The sequence below is a fragment of the Drosophila serrata genome, unplaced genomic scaffold (assembly GCF_035046125.1).
Source record: "Drosophila serrata isolate PLE 108 unplaced genomic scaffold, ASM3504612v1 contig_240, whole genome shotgun sequence".
Classification (NCBI taxonomy): domain Eukaryota; kingdom Metazoa; phylum Arthropoda; class Insecta; order Diptera; family Drosophilidae; genus Drosophila; species Drosophila serrata.
In genome coordinates, this window is record NW_028257138.1 from 3,150,039 (window position 1) to 3,168,969 (window position 18,931).

At 42.0% G+C, this 18,931-nt stretch overlaps 1 protein-coding gene across 50 annotated transcripts in view; it reads right to left on the bottom strand.

Annotated features, from left to right (window-relative positions):
- Positions 1 to 18,931, bottom strand: part of tutl (immunoglobulin superfamily member turtle) — a 41,601-nt gene that overhangs the window by 6,267 nt on the left and 16,403 nt on the right. For 30 of the 50 annotated variants that reach the window (XR_015271148.1, XR_015271152.1, XR_015271140.1 and 27 more), the window contains exons 5-11: positions 14,295 to 14,577; positions 13,297 to 13,538; positions 12,991 to 13,065; positions 10,799 to 11,069; positions 9,549 to 10,412; positions 9,087 to 9,170; positions 3,057 to 3,470 (exon numbers count right to left, since the gene is read on the bottom strand). Coding sequence is in view for 23 of the 50 variants with exons in the window: in XM_086830527.1 (XP_086686653.1) it covers positions 3,057 to 3,470; positions 9,087 to 9,170; positions 9,549 to 10,412; positions 10,799 to 11,069; positions 12,991 to 13,065; positions 13,297 to 13,538; positions 14,295 to 14,577 (2,233 nt within the window). In the remaining 27 variants the exon portion in view is untranslated. The remainder of the gene's footprint in view (positions 1 to 3,056; positions 3,471 to 9,086; positions 9,171 to 9,548; positions 10,413 to 10,798; positions 11,070 to 12,990; positions 13,066 to 13,296; positions 13,539 to 14,294; positions 14,578 to 18,931) is intronic. The other 20 variants (XR_015271162.1, XR_015271164.1, XR_015271155.1 and 17 more) reach the window with 1 other exon arrangement.

Consider the following 18,931-nt stretch of genomic DNA (forward strand, 5'->3'; position numbering starts at 1 on the left):
ATATGTATGTAGTACATGCAGTACCGTGTGTGCTCTTCGCAGTATTTTATTCAGGATCTGGCTTCGAATGGTTTGGAAAAACAATGACACGTGAAATGGCTTTTGAATGGTCAAGTTGCGAATTGTGCCAACGGAAAACATATAGAGAGGATACAGAGAACGGAACTGAACACAAGTTGAATGCAAATCGAAAACCAAATGTATTTGCTGATTATGGGAATTATGCAAACCGATAAACGATAACTGAAATGGGCCAAAAAGAAAAGGAAGCGGAAACAACATAAAAGTTGAGCCTCAACAAGCTCGAAAGTGATTCTCTCGCAAAAAACAAAGGAAAGGTGTGTTGAGAGAGTATTTTTGCTTTTGTGTGGTGGGTGGTGGGTGGTGGGTGGTGGTGTTTTGTGTGTGTTTTTTCGAGGTAATTATGAGTCTGTGAAGTGCTTGAGATACTCGAGAAAGTGCGGCTTAAAACGGCACTGACTGACGAAGACGAAATAACCGACAGATTGCGGATTGTTAGTGGAATGCGGATGCTTAATCGATGATGCACAGAGACGAGTGGTGGTTCAGGTGGTTTCTTGTGGTGGTGTCAAAGTGTTGGTTAGTTGGATGGTACTTGGTACTTGGTACTTGGTACTTGGTTAGGTGGTTTGGGTTTGAAGGAGACTCGTCTGAAAATAACCTTTAGTTTTGTATTTTGTTTTTTGTCAGTACTCAGGATCTGTGGCACACGACATCGACTTATAATGATTGGCAAAAACTTACCCTTTGCTAGCACACCGATCGATGTTGGGGTCTTAGTGGGGGCTTCTACTTAATATCTTTTGTATTTTACTTTAATTTCGATTGCTTTTGGAAGCCACTTGGCTGACCAACTCGGACTCCTTATTGATTTGCATTTGGTAATTTCAAGGAGTCCCTGAAGTTGGGCAACCAAGGACGTCACAGGATAACCGATCAATTGGCGACACGATCATTTAAGCTCTGCATATATCGCTCTATCGACATTTGTGGTTTTGTGGGCCTTATTTTCAATATATATTTTACCATCTTTGTGCGTGAATTGTTTACAAAAAACGTCTGCCCAGTATTATGCTATATAAATGGTCATCAGCCATTTATATAGTTCGATTCGGTTCTCTTAATTGCAAATACCTTTATCTGACATGAACTCAGCCCTGGGCAGAAACAACGACGATTTGGCCAAGAACATGCTTTTCAATTGGTTCGGTGATAAAGGTATTTTCTTCCTCACTCTTCTCACTTTCTATCGTTATCATTATTGTCGTTATTGATAATAAAAACTCAACGTTACTAAGAGAACAATGTGGCTGTTCTACTGTAGAATATTTACATAATATTTTCCAGTTAATGGCCTACATTGATTTTTTAACAAAAGTTCGCAATTTCCCTGCTCTTGTGTTGTGTTTTAAGGGTGTGTTGCGGGCAAGGGGGTCGGGGTTTCTCGTAAAGAATACATAAATAATTGATTTAAACAACGCAACATTAATTAATCCACTTAAATAAAATACGATTGAAAGCAGAAACCAAAAAAAAACCATAACAAAAGGCAAAACAGAGACAGAGAGAGGTTCGATATATAGAGGCACGACGGTACAGGTACAGAGTTCGGTTTGGTCCAGTTAAGTCCGGTTGGGATTCGATTCAATTCGATTCGATTCGATTCGAGCCTCGAATAATGAATGTCCTGGCACGACTCCTGAACGTGGCATTTCAATTTCCGCTCCACTTCGCACTGAAGTTTCAAAAGGAGGACAGGCAGAGGCAACGCTTAATGCTTAACTAAAGTGGCAAATACTAGTTGTAGTTTGTAGTATCAATAGTTTACTCATACGATGTTCATGCTTTGAGTTCCAATTCGAAAATAAACAGGCTGCAAAGCGCTATATGTTTAGGAAGCCAGATTGGTACAAAGATACAGACAGGCAAAGGCTCCAATGATACCAAAGTAAAAGTAACCAAAGGTTTAAGTAATGGGGCGGGGCAAACACAAAATGTATAATTGCAGGACTCTCATGATGGCCGATTTTCAACTAAGATCTTTCGTTTTATCTACGCGGAAGGAGGGCAGGGACCACGAGCAAGGACCACAGACAGAAGTGGGGGGCAGGGTGGAACTCAAAGAAATCAGAAACAGAATCAGAAACCGAAAGGAAGAAGGATAACCAAATGAAGGAAAGCAAACCGAAATCCAATTAGTATGTAAATATAATTTTTATATATATATACAGAGATTTTGAAGCAACTTTTCTTTCTTGCCAAATTGTAACTCAATTTTACTTGCACAACTACAACGAAAACGTACAAATCATCATACTCTCGCAGACAGGCATAATTTATGAAGGGACTTTCATATATATTTATGCGAAAATTTCGTCACAAAGAAATATATTTAGTATATATTTTAAAAACGATTTCAAATGCAAATTCCAATGTGCTGTTGTTGTTGTCGCTGAACAAACCAATGGGAACGAAGGAAGAGGTCCTTTTCTCGCAAAAAGAAGTCAAAATCAAAAGGCGGCAAGCCTAAGCGGAACTCATAAAATCACAGCAATTAACCAAACATCTTATAAAAAATAAGATGCATAACGCACAAGCACTTGAAATTGTGCGTTACACATCTATGACATTATAATGTCTTTGAATTAGTAATTAATAATTATCGCTTATCACTTATTGGGTATTGTAAATTAGTTTTAGAAATAGCTATCGATAATTGAGTGGCTTGCGCCGTTAGAAGAAGTTTACTACATTTAACTAGTTCGGTTATCGTTAGGGTTAATCGATTCAGGGTTCAGACATTGCGTTCATCGCCAACAACAAGAACATTGTCATCGTCATCGATAACAAAGAAAAAAAAACGATTATTACGATTATTACGATTAGTATGCTACAAGTATTTGTTATCGCACGGTTCGGATCATCGTTAGGCAGTGTGGCATTTATAATCATTAACATTATATTAAATATCATTTGTGATTTTGTCATCAAAAACCATTTCAAGTGTGTGTGTTAGCTTTTGGCCTCAGTGTTACCTTTTTCCTGTTTTCGTCGTTTACGTTTATTGCAAATTTTTACGGCACAAACCGATAAAATGATCGCAACAATAAAAAACAGGATGCCCCCAACGACGCCGGCGGTAATCGCCTTGTGCTTGACACGTGCCGGCACCGGGAACTTCACCTCGTCGCTGGACTCATACGACTTCTCCGAGTTGGCCAGCACCCGGAAGTAGTAGGTGCGTCCTCCAACGAGATTCTTCACCAGATATTGTGTCTCCTCCGGCCGGATCTGGCCCCGGTTAAGGGTCTTCCACTGGGCATCCGTTCGATACTTGATGGTATAGAACTTGACGATGTGCGCCCGTTCCAGTGGCGATTGCCACGTGATGAGGAATCCATTGGACACCTCGGTCACGGACACATTCCTCGGGGGGCCAGGTTTGGGACCTGTTTCAAGAAAAAAGGAACCATTAGTACTACGCAAGGGTGACAAGGTGTAGGGATCCAGGGATGCGGGTATTTGTCCTGCCTTGTTTTCCAGCCAGCCAGGAATTTAAGTCCCACACAACGACAAAAAATAAAATAAATATGTAAATACAAAGGTAAAATCCGATGCATACACCGAAAATAATTATTGTGGGGCTTAACAATTGCAAATTTATCAATATAATTCATGATTCATTGAATGGCCAAAGATAACATTACCACAATGAAACCAATAAATTTTGTTTCGATTGAAGATAATCCCCGGATTTTTCAATATTTATTTTCGTTTTCCAGTGTACGCTGGTCGTGTTTGGCTAAATCGTTTGCATTATTTTTGATTTATTTGCATTTCATTTTATGCTTTTGTTTATTTGCGCGCGGGATTTTCCACTGCCCTTTTTTTATTACCTTTTCCCATAGCTGCTAACCTTCCCTGGTTCAATTTCCCAGCCTCATTCTAATTTAAATGGGATTATTTATTGCTCAACAGAAAGGGAAATACTCAAATTCTATGATTTATATTGTTGTTTTTTACTTTCAGCAATTCACAGGACATGCATAACAAACTGTCAACTGAACTTCAAAAGGATATATTTCAATAAAAAGTAAGTAAAGTAAAAGTTTTGAAAGTTTTCTTTATATTCTCTCCCTTTTAATAAATATTTCCCAGTGCAGGTTTGAAAGAGCAAACCTTCAACCTTCTTGGTTTTTAGATTTGATTTTATTTATTTCATGCTTTCTCTTTTTTTTTGCTTTTCGCTTAAAAGCTTTATGAAAATTCCATTTGGCTTTTTGCAACTCTCTTTCAAACCTTTTCCATTTTTTATTCTTTCCTTTTTTTTTTATTTGGCATGCATTTATTCATGACAACGACGAGAGGAGCAGGATTGACAAAAACACATTTTAATTAGCATACACACATAAAACTTTCCGTTTTTCGTAACTCGCTTTTCGCATTTGAATATTTGTGGGCTTCCGCTTCCGTTTCGCTTTCGAAAAGGACGATAAAAAACATACAGGATAGGCATAGATAACCTGAATTCTAGGAACCTTATGGTTCTCTCTGACTTGATGCAATTAAGTGTCTTGGTCGTCTCCTGGGATTGGGTTTTGAGTCCGGATTCCGGAATGCAAATTAAAATGATGCAAATATGTGATGTAAATGGAACCCCAATTCACTCCTCCTTATGAAATTTTGAACAGCATTTAAAACGATGTGTGTGTGGTGTCAAGTGTGGGTGAGTATCTGTATCTAAGTATCTGAGTATCTGAGTATCTGCTTGCGAGCTTAGATTATGAACTGCTGACGGTGCGAATGCGAGGATATTACAATTTCCGGTGCCAAGAGCTGCGGCAATAAGTGCAAGCCATTTATCATCACGATGATGATGATGATGACGATGATGATGAAGCTAACGAAAAATGCCACGCTCATTATGTATGTATGTATGTTAATTAAAAATGCTTTTAAAGAGCCCTCGTGGGATTTGAAAGCGCAGCAGTAGCAGTAGCAGTAGCAGTAGCATCATCCTTCAGCGCATATATCAAAAGTTGATTATGCGAATGTGGCGGGTGGGAGGGCAGGCAACCCTTTAATCCACGGCCCGCATAAAAAATGTGAGCAGATTTGACATAACATAAACGAGACAAGTGACAAGCATAAAAAAACATAAAAACAGAAGCAAAATGGCCCGGGAAAGCGGCAGGAAAAGCGCAGGCCAGAGGCCTAAATGAGATGGGTAGACGGACAGACGGACTGTAAAAATGTCAAGGGTAGACGGCAGGGTACACAAAGTCCTGGCAAGGGTACACGGTTGTGAGTGTCGTCGCACGGTTAAATGTTATTTATGGCTGCAGCAAGGACCCTGCCAGGACTCTCCTTTTTCAGGGGGTAGAGGAGGTGTGAATCTGCAGTCGCCAGCTTGCAAGTAATACTTAAAAATGAGTGCAAGGCAGGACACGGAACTTGGGACTTGGGGGATTATATGGGTATTAAGTTGTATGTTTAATGTAAGTGATTTTATGATTCCGATACGAGTACCTTTGACTCTCAGCTGGGGCGGTGAGTAAACTAAACGGCCGCCCGAGTCGGTGTGAAAGTAAATGTCAAAATAGGCTAAGAGGTCTGCAAATAAAACGGCAACGAACGCAAAAAATTCAAATCAAATTCAAATCTGTTGTAAATAAATATTTATGCATTAAAACTAAAAGTGTGTGTGTTGTGCAAGTGCAAAAGAGAAGTGAAGTGAGTGGAAGGAGTGAAGGAGTGCAAACCAAAGTACCGAAGGGTGTACTAACTACAGAGCAAGGTCAGTCAGTCAGCCCTTTCGCTAGAGAGCTTTTTATCGATTAGTTTTCCTTCGATCGAATGCAAATTCCGCAGCGACTTAATACAAAAACCTGACACGGCCTCAGAGCTCTCGGGGCCTCTAGTAATTATGACAGTGAAAAATGCATTGAATATTCATAAGTGCACACGCACACACAGTGGAGAGTGTGTGTGTGTTTTCTCGTTTATAATCAGCCTTGACATGCATTTTCTTTTCGGTTAGTTTTCACTTGATATTATTTGTGGGGTATGATGCCTGCTCAGGAAAATTGGTTTTATAAGTTGGAAGTTCTTTATTATATTCTCTATTCTCCAGAGAAGCTGAGTCTTAAAGTTGATTATTCTTCAGTTTTTGTGAATTTAAAATTTCTATAAATAAATTAGGTCTAGAATAAAAAGGATCTTGATTGCCTCTTCTAACCACAAACATTTCTGAGGAAGCTTTTAAAGAAAATTATTTAATACAAGCATTTCATTCGGATCAAAGAACTTAACTTGTTTTCAGTGGGTCAAATAGTTTATACTAATCTGGATTAAAGAACCAAAACTTCTATCATTGGGATGATAATGAATGATAAAAGATAGATAGAAATAATGATAATGAATAACAATATAATAATAATGAATAATAAAATTTATATTATTATTCATTATTATTATATTAGCGTTCATCTTTGACTAAAAACGAAAAATCAGAGACGTAATCCTTATAGAGTTAATCGCATAAACTAAACCCTAAAATTTTTGAAATTATTTTATGTTTAAACCTTTGAATTTTGTATCCAAGCTTTGATTTTTCTTAAATTATACTTCTTTTTTTTAAATCCTGTATACTAAAGGGTATTTCCTGTTCCAATCAAAATGTTGCTCCTTCTTCCACTTGCTTTATTTTCCCCCGAATGTCAGCACTGAAAATTGTTGCAACTGTTGAAGCCAGAGTGCGCTTCATGCCTTGCAGCTTGCATTGTTGTTATTAATTTTTAAGCGCTGCCAGGGAAAGCAGCAGCAGCAGCAGCATGCAACACCCCCTCCAAGGGGGGAGGGGGCAGGACTGAGGGGGAGGAGCTGCTGCCGCGGTGGCATACGTGGCGTATGGAAATTGCTTGACATAAACAAATGCGCGCACGTGTGACAGCAGAAAGGGGTTTGGGTTTACCGTTGATGTTTTATGCAGGATTTAAGGAAATAAAAAAAGAGACTTTATATATAATATGGGAAAATAATATGAGAAAAAGAGAAACTTAAATGAAACACAATTTCTGCGAGGCATTTGGCTGCTGTTCTGCTGAGAATGAAAATGAGAAGGCAGCAAAGGCGGCGGTGTCTGTAGTGGCGGATGGACGGTGGGATGGCTGGGGGGTGGCATTGGATGGTTTTTCTTTTTTTCTTTTTTTTTCGTTGAAGGTGTTTCGTTACAAGCGCCAAAAAAAGGTACACAACACGTACACGAATATCCAGGGTTGCATTACACAACAACGGCGCACATTTGCCGCCAGAGTTGCCGCCTGTCGTTGCATATTTTATTTATTTACTTTTTGTTTCTTGTTTTTGTTTCTTGTTTTTGTTGGTTACTGTTTTATCCTGTTTTTGTTGTTGTTTTTGCTGTTATTTTGTAGCTGTTTCTGTGTTTTTCCCCCTCGATTTTTTAAGCTACGCGTGCGCCAAAAACACGTATACGCACTGTTACACACGCACACCCAAGCACCCTCGCACGCACACCAATGCAACCAAATTAAATACGCTAAATGGGGGAAACATTTATTTGTGTGTGTGTGGGGGGGGGTATATACTAAACTAACACACACACACACACACGAGGGAAAGAGAAAGAGCAAGAGCAAGAGCAAGAGCGAGCAAGAGAACGAGGATAAAATTAACTATTATCGCAAAGCGGTTGGAAAAACACGCGGCAACGTCGACAAAGGCATTCAAATTGCCGCACCTACAGCGCCCACAAGAAGCGCGGGGGGAGGAGGCGGGGTTGCAAGGATGTGGCAGGAGGCAAAACGCTTGTTAAATGTGCCTCGGCATTTGGTAATATGCTTGTTTAAATTACACCGCCCTCGTGGGCGTTGTCATATCGACCGCACCAAACACACACACACACACACAACCTGCCAGAAGACACGGCAGGTGAACGAGCGAAAACGTTGCTGTGCCACAATTGTAAAAACAGTTCAATTAATTTAAATAATTAAATGTGGGACAAACTGTTTTAGTTACGCACGCACAGGCACAAGGTACACGAAACACGGATCTGTTGTAATTCCCGGCCAGAGACCGAGAGAGGATAAAGGACACCATGTCCTCATGTCCTCATGTGGCGCAAATTATGGCCCGTGGGAAATGGTGCGTATTTGGGGCGTGTGTGTTTGGGTGTGTGTGTAGCTTTGGCAGCCAATAACCAGTCTGGAACAAGAATATATATAGTAGAAAAGCAGACGAGCGTCGCTATAATTGGCTTGAATATTTAATTGTTGGCCTCTTTCCTACCATATTGAATTCATTGGGGATTGTGGAATGTGAAACTAAGTAGAGGAGGAAGGATGCCGGTTGAAATTTAAAAATAAATTCAGCTATTTACAGCTAGCCAGCTAGATTCTAGACTCATGCAATCTAGGGGAAGAGGGGCTTTATAAGGTGTAAGGTGCTTTCATAATCTTCACTCATTCATTCATTATTTGAATTCTTAACTCCTAATCACTTAAAAAAACTATATTCAGCTATACAATCATGCAGCAAGGTGGTGTGTACTTTTAAAAAAATACATTTTAAATTTAGAATACTTAAAAAAACTAAAGAGGACTTTAATTGTTAAAAATCATTGTAAAAATCAAAGATAAAAGTTGTTCGTAAGCAAAAATATAACATTTTCGATAGTTTTATCGATAAATCATATTCGATTATTTTATCGATAAATCATATCGAATTTTCCCCCCTTCGATATATGTACATCTCCTACATCACTCAATCTAACTTTTAGGATCAGGTAAACACAACAAAAAAAGGTCAGGAAACGCGGGCGCAGCAACAAAATAATGCAAAGGATAATGCCTCTCAGGACTCTTGCAGGGCTCAGCCTGCGCTGAGCCTTCCTTTAAACAGTTAATTCCTTGAGCGTCGACTTACAATTCAACATTACAACTATGCTTGCTGGGGGATTTTTCTTTTCTTTTTTTTTTTTTTTTTTGTTTTTTTCTTTTTGGGAGGAAGGATACAAGGGAGACTTGAGGGTTCGGTTCTCTTACCAGCTTCGTCTGGCATTAGCTGAAAGAATGAGTCGGGCGGTTGTGTTGCAGCCTTGACATTACGTGGCGCTGCCGGAGCGTCTTCTAGTGAACCCGAATTTTCCGTTGGTTTGGATTTCCCAGGAAAAATTCGTGGTCATTGGCATTTTGCATTTGATTTTTTGCGCGGCGCATGATTAGTATGAGAAAGTTAGAGATCGAGTAGCGTTTTGTTTTTTATATTGTTTCGATGAAGGTCGGTGAGGAAAAAAGAGAAGAAAACGAGAGAAAACAAGAGAGCGTTATGTTAGAGCCAATCCAGATCAGTTGTGCAGAGGATTTTTCATGATTTCATAAATATTTATATATAATATATAGTATGTGCCGGGGAGCGACTGCAGCAAGAACCCAAAAATAATAGGAGAGCAAGCGAACGGAAAAAGGGAGAAACATATAGGGAACACTAGGATCCTGAGAACTTACCCAGAGTGCGTACGGTCATCACTTTACTCATCATTCCATCGCCCAGGACATTCCTGCCCACCACCTGGAATTCGTAGGTGGTTCCCGAAGCCAGTCCATTGATCGTCACCAGAGTACTGCCCGAGGGTGTCACAGATATGGTCTGCCAGTCGTTGACTCCAGCCTCCCTGAACCAGATCGTATAATCCTGCTTGTACTCGGAGCCACCGCTATATCCTGGCAACCACTGGAGCGTGATGGAGGACTCGGTGGCCTTGCCGGTGATATTGTATGGGGCATGCGGCTGTGTGCCCTCGATCACCAGCTGGGTGACGGCCATCAGGGTGGCCACCTCATTGGAGACCACACACTGGTAGTAGCCAAAGTCCTCCCGTCGCAGATTCTCGATCGTTATGTTGCCACCGGAGATCTTGATGCGATTGCGTTGCGTCTCCGACAGCTGCTCGCCCTCCTGACGCTGCCACTTGATTGTGGGACGCTCGGTGCCCTCCGCCTCGAGGGCGTCGCAGTGCATCTCGACGCTGTCGCCCACCTTCCGCTGGTAGAGCGTCTCCGGCTCTGCCGTGAAGACGGGCGGCTTCCTAACGAGCACATCCATTATCCCGGAAGCGCCAGCCGTACCCTGGGCATTGTAGGGTGTACAGGAGTACTGACCCTGATGCTCCTCATTCACGCGGGTAAACAGAAGCGAACCATTGGCCATCACCACAATGTCCTTCATCTGATAGGGTTCCAGCAGGCGTTTGTCCTTTGTCCAGGTGACATACTGTAGCTGGGGGCTGGACTTGATGTAGCACTGGACCACGCCGGCCAGCTTGAAGGGTAGATATTGCACCGTGGGCGTAAAAGTGACCTTGGCGGGGTCTGTCAAAGGAGAAATTGATTGATTAGTCATGGTTTTATGGAATATAACCTAATCGAGTGAGTGTTTGTGGCCAATTCAGTTCCATTTAAATACTTAATTCCCATGAATGATGCCATAAAAGCCTTTTAAATTGACAGCTATTGATTATGACTAAACTAAATGCTAACTAGAGTGCATAGAATCGACGCTCATTAAACTATTAGTGGCAACTAATTTGATTACGTTTTAGGCCAGTGCCCGTGATTATTCCATTAGTTTATGTCGCTATTTATATTATATCAATTCAAAGAGTTTAGAAACGTTTTCTAGACATAAAATTAGGGATGTTTTATGTTCTAAGCTAACTTTAGTTGTGAATTTATGGAATTATGAATGTAATACTCACATTCAACGCTGAGATAGGCGGAGGCGCTCTGCGGATCCCCAATGCCGTTGGTCACCTCGCACAGATACTGTCCCGAATCGTCCGGCTTGATGGGATTGATGATGAGGGAACCGTCCTTGCGTATAGTGACGCGTGTCTCCAGGGCGGCCACCTCCCGGACGAGGGAGCCCTCCCGGTACCAGCGCACCGTGACATTGCCGGGCATCGCCTTAGCCTCGCAGGAGAATATCACTTTGTCGCCCTCGATTTTGGTTTGGTTGGTCGGTGGCACCTGTACACGGGAATGTAGTAAGAGTGTGAGAGGGGTGCCATGAGTATTTTAGGATTTCCCAAACTGGGTAACGAACTGCAAACTTATGACGGTTGACTGTGGACTGTTGACTGTTTCGACTAATTCAAATCATGAGGCCATGAGGGGAGAAGCCACTACCTACTACCGCTACCCCCTACAACCCTCTCTCTCGGTGTATCCCTTTGGAGCCTGGAGCTTGACAGCTAATTTTTGGCTGTCGCCGTCATCGATATATATCCTTGTGCATTCGCGATCCCGAGAAGTAACGTTTCTGCTGTCACGACTATGACATTTCCCCTCGGCTGGCTGGCTGCCATTGACAACTTGTCAGTCAACTGTCAGGCAGCCGAATATAACCAGTCCAGGACCCCCTTTTTGCCTGTGTGTGTGTGTCCTGGTAATTGCATGAGTGCATTCTCAGACTCAGGTTTATTTAATGGGAACGCTTTGCTTTCGGGCAATTTGCCGGCAGACTGTTTCATTTGAATTAGTTTTAGTTATGGCCCAAAGTTGATGTGGGTTCTGGGCCCGCAAATTGAATTGGCCTGTTCCTATGCCTTTGCCTTTGCCTTTGATTTGGCTTCGACGTGGACTTTGACTTCCATTTGGGTTCTCCCTTGGGCAATCTATATTAAATGTCCACTTTGCCTGCGGCCAGATAAATGTTATTGCAATATTTATGGCCAAGATTGCTGCAAAATGGTTGAGCGGTAATTGAAGCACGAGCTGTGTGCGCCATTTTCACTCTTTAGCTAAGGCTTTGGCCTCTTCGACCTGCCTCTCTCCTCTCTCCTCTTCGCTCTTGTTGGCCAGAAAAGCTCGCAAAAGGTCAAAGTTCAAGCGCTTCAAGACGCCAGCAATTTGTGCTGTGTAGAGGTAGACAGGAAAGGCAAAAAACGGAAGGATTTTTGCACTGAGATTGAAAATTTCCAATAGAAGTGTTGAGTATTTAGTTTGATTATTGAAAAGGAGTTTAAATTGGATGGATATATGAAGTTTTTAATGTTTTGTTTGCTTCTTAAAGTTGTAATTAAACTGTTTTTTGAGGTAAAAATAGGCTTGTAATTGATTGTTTTCAAGGGTTTTTTGCTACTTAAGTTGGTTTGACTTTAAACTAATTGTTATTCCATTTATTTATGGTATTCAAATCATTATTATAATATTATGTATTTAATTCTCCCATAAATATTTCTCTCAGTGCTGGCTTAGGGTGCTTCTCCTGCAGCTGCAGCTAACTGTAAATAACCGAAATGCAAATGCATTAGCGGGCGCGCACAAAAGTGTGCTATACATAGCGAGGCAGACGAGGACAACGAGGACGACGACGACGACGGCAACGTCGAGCACACACAGGCACACTTTGCCCCCGGAGTGAGCTAGCTACAATCCTGCCAGGACCTCACGAAGGCATGTGAGCTTGCCTCTTGTATGCTGGCTGTAAATAGGGGGATCTGCCTCAGACTAGGCGAATGACCATGTCAAGTGTAGTAGCAAGCGAGGAGTTTCTGTGCTTTTGCTGTTCTGTTTTGTTGTGTGTGTATTGTGGATTTGGTGCATGGAGGGAGGAGCATGTAAATACGGGCCGACACACACAAAAAAGTTGCCACGCTTTTTATGGACTGGTGGAAACCGGAATCCATGGTACCCAGGATCTGGACATGCTTTGGTCTGGTGATTTCTGAAGCCGTTGGCCGCTTTTGCTCTCCAAAAATCGCACAGCCTCATCGAAAGCCCTTTTCAGTGATTAGTTTGCTGTGAATGAAGGAGGAGGAGCAGCATCCAGGGTTAATGGGAAAGCACTGAACTGGTTATGCGAAATGCAAAATGCAGAATGCAGAATGCCAGGATGCTGGAGCGAGAGATGCGAGCGGATTTGCAGAGTTTTCTTTTGGGAACTTACTCGGATGGTCAGCCTCTCATTGACGGCATTCGATTTGGATTTGGTGCGAGTGTGTTTATCGGGCGCCGCCTTATCCTAAGTGGAGGGGATTTCAGGGTTCAGGGTTTAATGGGTAAAGAATAAAACTAGGTATTAGTAACCCAGGCTAAAGTTCAACCTTTCCCCTTGCTCCCAAGGCCAATGCTTCCCCTAGCTGCTATCCTTTGCTCCCCTCTTATTTTTTCTACCAAGTAGTATTAGTTTTGAATTGCTAACCAAGTAAGGAATTATCTCGCAAAAATTAAGTGATTTGTATTAGGTTTTTACCATGATTACAGCGCCGCCCGCGATTATAACACGGGCCGTATGGGAGACTTGTCCCTCACCATTGCGTGCAATGCAAGTGTACTCTCCAATGTCCTCGTGGCGAATGGTGGAGATCCGCAGCTCGGTGCCATCGTTGAAGATGCCCACCGTGGGTGAGGGATCAACGGGATTGGCATCCTTGTACCAGAGTATTTCCGGCGTTGGTGTGCCGTCGGCCTGGCAATTGAGTATAATTGAATCACCTGCAAGGAAATGTGTGTGAGAGGAACGTAGAGATATAGAGAGTGAGGAATTAATAAGGTAAATGGTGGCAATTGTTACGCTTTTTGGTTTCAAGAAGGACGAGGAGAAGGAGGAGCAGGAGCAGGAGCAGGAGCAGGAGGCTTTGTGCCTTTTGTCCTTCGTGGCAGACAATGGGGCCAGGCTGGCTCTTTGTTGCAGTTTCTCCCACAGCTGCTGCCATCGCCTCACTGGTCCCGTTGTTCTCTCAGTGTCTCTGTGTGTGTGTTTGTGTATTTGTGTTTGTGTGATTTATGCGCTGCAGCGCCATTTTCCCTCAACGCATTTCCGGCGTTGGAAGGCAGCCATTGTTTTCTGCTATGGCATCTCCGGAGCCATGCCACTTGGACTTGTAAACATTTTAACTTTGATAAAGCGACGGAAATTTGATTTGATGCGATTGCAAACATAAAGAGCTTATCGATTTTTTTTCTTTTTCTTTTTGGGGCAAAGGGGCCCGAACCTCTTTTCATTCAGAAGATGACAAATGCGAGGCCATAACTCCTGCTCCTCCGTCTCCTGTGGGAATAAGTTTCAAGGTGACAAACTCATTCGGGGAGCTGCAACAAATGGCCGGCCATTTGACACACTCGAAAGTGGGTCTCCACTTAATCTGTCGCAACAGCAGAAGCAGTTTTCTTACCAAATATGAGAAACAGTGTTCCTCTTATTTATGACCCCGCGATTTATCAGAGGGAGAGCTAAGGGTTTGAACTCACCTAAATTAACGTATATAATATCCTCTGGCGTAACACTAAAGCGCGGCGGTGCATGTACGTCTAAGTGGAACCATGTACCGTTCTTGTGCTGCTTGGGGTCCCGGTTGAGGAAGACGACCTTGCACTCGTACCAGCCCTGGTCAGACTCCCGGATGTTGGTCAGGTTGAGCGAGGCGGAGCCAAAGGGCGAGTCCTGCGACACGCGGGACACGCGTCCCTTGTAGCCCTCCTCGATGTGCTCCGGATAGCTCTCATACCAGATGTATATGGGCAGATCGGAGCCCTAACGTAGGATATGATGGTTGTATATAGAAATATATAGTTGAATACATTAGTCTTTCAATTTAATGGTTTTTTTGCGATTACGATAAGGTTAACTAGGTTGATTCTTGATTCTTGGTCTGTCTGGAATGCGTTATAATGCATGGAATAATGTGCCATGACAGTTTGTACATACGACAAACGATTTGTACGCCTCGACTTTTGTTTACGGGGTTACATGGAAGACAAAATGAATGAATAAGATGCAAGAATATATAATATTAATTGTTTAATTTGCTGCTGTTGCATCTTATTCAATTATTTCGACTCTTGGTTACATTTACAAGGTACACAGACACAGTTTAGTGGATGGCCTAGGGCTTATGATTCGATTTGAATGAGTCGCGATTTGGTTTATGTACAGCAGAGACCAGGAATTAGGAAGATTCTAGTTCAATATTCTGATACCTTTTCCATTGAAAATAGTTTGCATTAAGTCTAGAAGCTTCCCACTTCCAACTAAAGTGTGTGCTTACTTGCTAAATTCATGCAAAGAGACAAGCTTAAACACTAAACACTAAAATCTAAGCTGTCAGGCAGGTGCAAACATATACAAAAAGAGAGGAAAAACATGAAAAAAATACAGGAAAAATGTACAGAAAAATATGAGAAAAATAGTGTGGGTAAAAAACAGATTAAACTGCGTACGCTAATCGGGAATTCTGGAAACTTTCGCGACGACGACTACGGCAAACAACTAACAACTGTCACAAATAAATTGAGTTGCGACAGCCCCAGGGGCAGGACACGGCATAACTGTAACTGTGACTGCCACTGTGTGTGTGTGTGTGTGTGTGTTGTCCTTGTAAAAGTAAAATCTACAAAAACAGTCAAAACAAAAACTCATCACGTTAACGTGAAGAAATTGCGCTGCCGCATGGTAAACAAGCCCAGCAACAAACAAGCAGCCAGGCAGGCACACACCATACACACACATCACACACACACACACCATACACACCACACACACACACACACATGGTCACACATTTTCACTGTCAACACAACAAAACTCCCCAGATCCTGGGCTCAGCGCCTGCCCCCGTCAGCAGCCTGCAAGCTCATCAACAGCCGGAGGAAGAATACACAAACACACACAACACACTACACACACACTACGTAGTGTGCCAGGGACACACGCTGGCTGGCAACAATAAATCATCTGTATCTGTATCTGTGTATCTGTGTGGCAACTAAAACAACGAGGGCCAAAGAGATACATTTGAAATTCTAGCTTGTGCTGATAAAAAATGTGCATGTAAAATATTTCGAGAGGGGTGAAGGCAACAGAAATTGGGGTTAACCTGCACACAAGTTGCCTCCCCCCCCCAATGCCCCATGCCCCATGCCCCCACCAGTGGCATATCTAAGCCCTTGTGTGCAGCTTGGCCTTTTGTTTATTTTACTCGTTGCAAGAGAGAGACGAGGAGGATGCATTGAACCGAATGCATTTTGGATTCGAATTCTTTCGCATGACCAGCAGCCCGACCAAAGTCTGGCCAAGCATTAACACTGAGCCGGGGCAGCAGGTCCTGTGAGGAATAATAATAAATACTCAGAGGAGAGAGAGAGAGAGCGAAGGGGAGCCATAATTGCGTATACATAAATAATTGGTAAGCAAATTGCTCATACGCCATGTTATCCCCAGCCAAAGCTAATCGATTTATTCCCTTAATTAGACGAGAGAGGCAGGCAGGCAAAGATGGGTGATAGGATAGGCTGTGTCGCTTATTAAAACTTATAGACGTTTTAATAACTTCCTCGGCTGACGTATGAAATAATTTGCTTTGGCAGGAGCACAGGGACACACACAGAGGATACACAGAGGACACACAGGATACACAGTAGAGGCAGACATCCCAACAGATAGACAGAGAGTGGGAGGCCCAGGCTCTGTCCTGGGCCCCGAAATTAATATTCGCACTCGCCGAGAAGCGTCATAAGTTGGCCTCGGCAAACATTTTTCCGCTTAATTTATTCAGTAGCAATTAATTTAGATTGCAACTAAGGCAACGCGACGCCTCACGCCCTCATTTCCATCTTCTCTTGCCTCCTTTTTTGCTCCTTGCTCTTTAAAGACGGAAAATAGGCAGCATTTAATGAATTTTCCCAAAAGATACGCGACGAAACTGATGAAACTGGGTCTTTTATGAGGACAGCAAATGCATGTAATTACTTCTGGGGGAAAGGGGAGGAGAGAGCAAGAAATACGAGCTCATAAATTAAAAGCTAAAGCCATGTTAATCCCTTTAATTCGACCATTTACGAACTGTCCTTTTGCTTTCCTCTCTCTCTGTGTGCAATTGCCATACGTTGGTTTTTATCGCAACAAAACATAAACACACACACTTTTTTTTCTCTCCGTACTTATAACTTTGTTTTGGCATTAAAATTGCTTGTAAAACTTTGAACTTTCGGCGCAAAAACACACACAAAAAGCAAGGAGGAGAGGCGACATTATCTACACACTGACTGCATTCCGCAGGACAGTCGTGACTTTGAAGCCTCCTTATCTAGAAAGCACTTCCACTGTATTATCCCTGCGGTTTTTCTCAGTTCTTCCTTGGCTGCAGCCAAAAGGAAAGTTAGGCGTGCTTGAAATTATGGAAAATAAGCTGTTTGAGGTCGAGGGTCAGGTTCAAAGGAGAGCTTGCACTTGAGGTTGCCCACTTTAGTTGGCTTCGTCAAAGTTTTTACTACTAAGCATGCAGAGAAAGTCGGGGAAATAATTGGATTACGTTACTTTGCAACAAATCAAAATAAAGTTGAATGAAAATGGTGAACGATAGAGAGAGAGAGTTGGGACAGAGTGTGGGTAGAGTGAGTGGCTGTGCTCTATGTGTTGCGTATCTTTGATTGGAATAAAATTTAGCTTATCCTAATGGGAATTCGCAGTGGCAGAAGTCAGTTTAAAAGTCAGCTGGAAATATGTCACTAGCTGACATTGGTCCAGAAAAGTTTTCTGCCGCTTATCTCCATGGAATTCCTGGAAAGCTGGCAAATTCCGAAACTCTCTTTATCTGTGTGGCTCTCAACTTGGCCAAATATTAGCATATTTTCACAAAACTCGACGCGACTTTGGCCACTGTTTTGGGGAGGGGGTGTATTTTCATTGGGGGGGTGCTCTGCTGATGTCTAATTTGATTTCAATATATATATATATTTATATAGAAATTGTTGCTCGTTGCTATGAATAGTTGCGGCTAATTGTTGGGGTATTTTGCATGGATGTTGGAATGGAAATTGTCTGCGACTTTTTCAGTGTGTGTTCGTGTGTGTGTGCTAAGCTATATAGATTTTGTTGGTGAATTGCGAACGAATTTCGATTTGATTTTGATTTGCAAATGGAATTTCATTTTCATCTCTGGGGATGTGGAATGTGTGGAAATTTTTGTTTTGTTTTTATATATTTTCGACTGCTTTCTTCTCTTTCGCTCTCTTTGGTTTGGTCGGGATCTCCGGGTGCTGTGAAGCCCGGTTCCTTCAAATTGACAAATAATTTGATTAATTTTCATCTTTTTCGTATTTATCTCGATTTGCCGCAAAAATAATTTCGGAATAAGAGTATATATATATATATTCTGTGTGTTGTGTGTGTGTGTGTTAAGGGAGGTAGAATAAAAGCCAGCTCTAAAGATAATATATAATCCAAGATGAGTAACGCCAGGGGATTTTTACTCATCTTGCAGCTTATATTATCTTTGGAGAGCTTTTCTTCGGTTTTTTGTTGCTGGTGATTGGTCGGGCATCGTCCTCCGATATCTGCCGGCCGGAGGATATATAGTTAGAGATACTGATTGGAATGACAATGAGAGTACTTGAACTGAGGAAAAGCATAAAGGCAAAAAATACCAATCGGGCAACACATAAACACATACACACGAGTACAATCAATCTCAAGCTATATGGTACGAGTTATGATATATATTAGTATCTGTAGCGGGCAATTATTTCATTTATCGGATCAACTCAAACACAGAATTTGAAGCTTGAAGCTCATAAAAATGATTAACAAAACCGAAAGCGAAATGAAACAACTCAGGCTGAGTAACTGAATGGGGTAAGAAAGGCTCATATATATATATATATATATGAAGTATAGAGTATAGCTGAGAGAGAACACTGAATATAGAGGGGTATATATATTTTTCTTGGGAGGAGTACGAGGTTGTATAGCTGGTATATATATTTCATATATTTCGGTTTTTTGCTGGCGTGGGTCTGTCTGTTCTCGTGACTCGAGACTGTTTCTTACTTTTTTTTCTTGCTTTGTTTTTGCGTATCGGAACAACAATGTAAAAAAGAGAGTTTAGAGA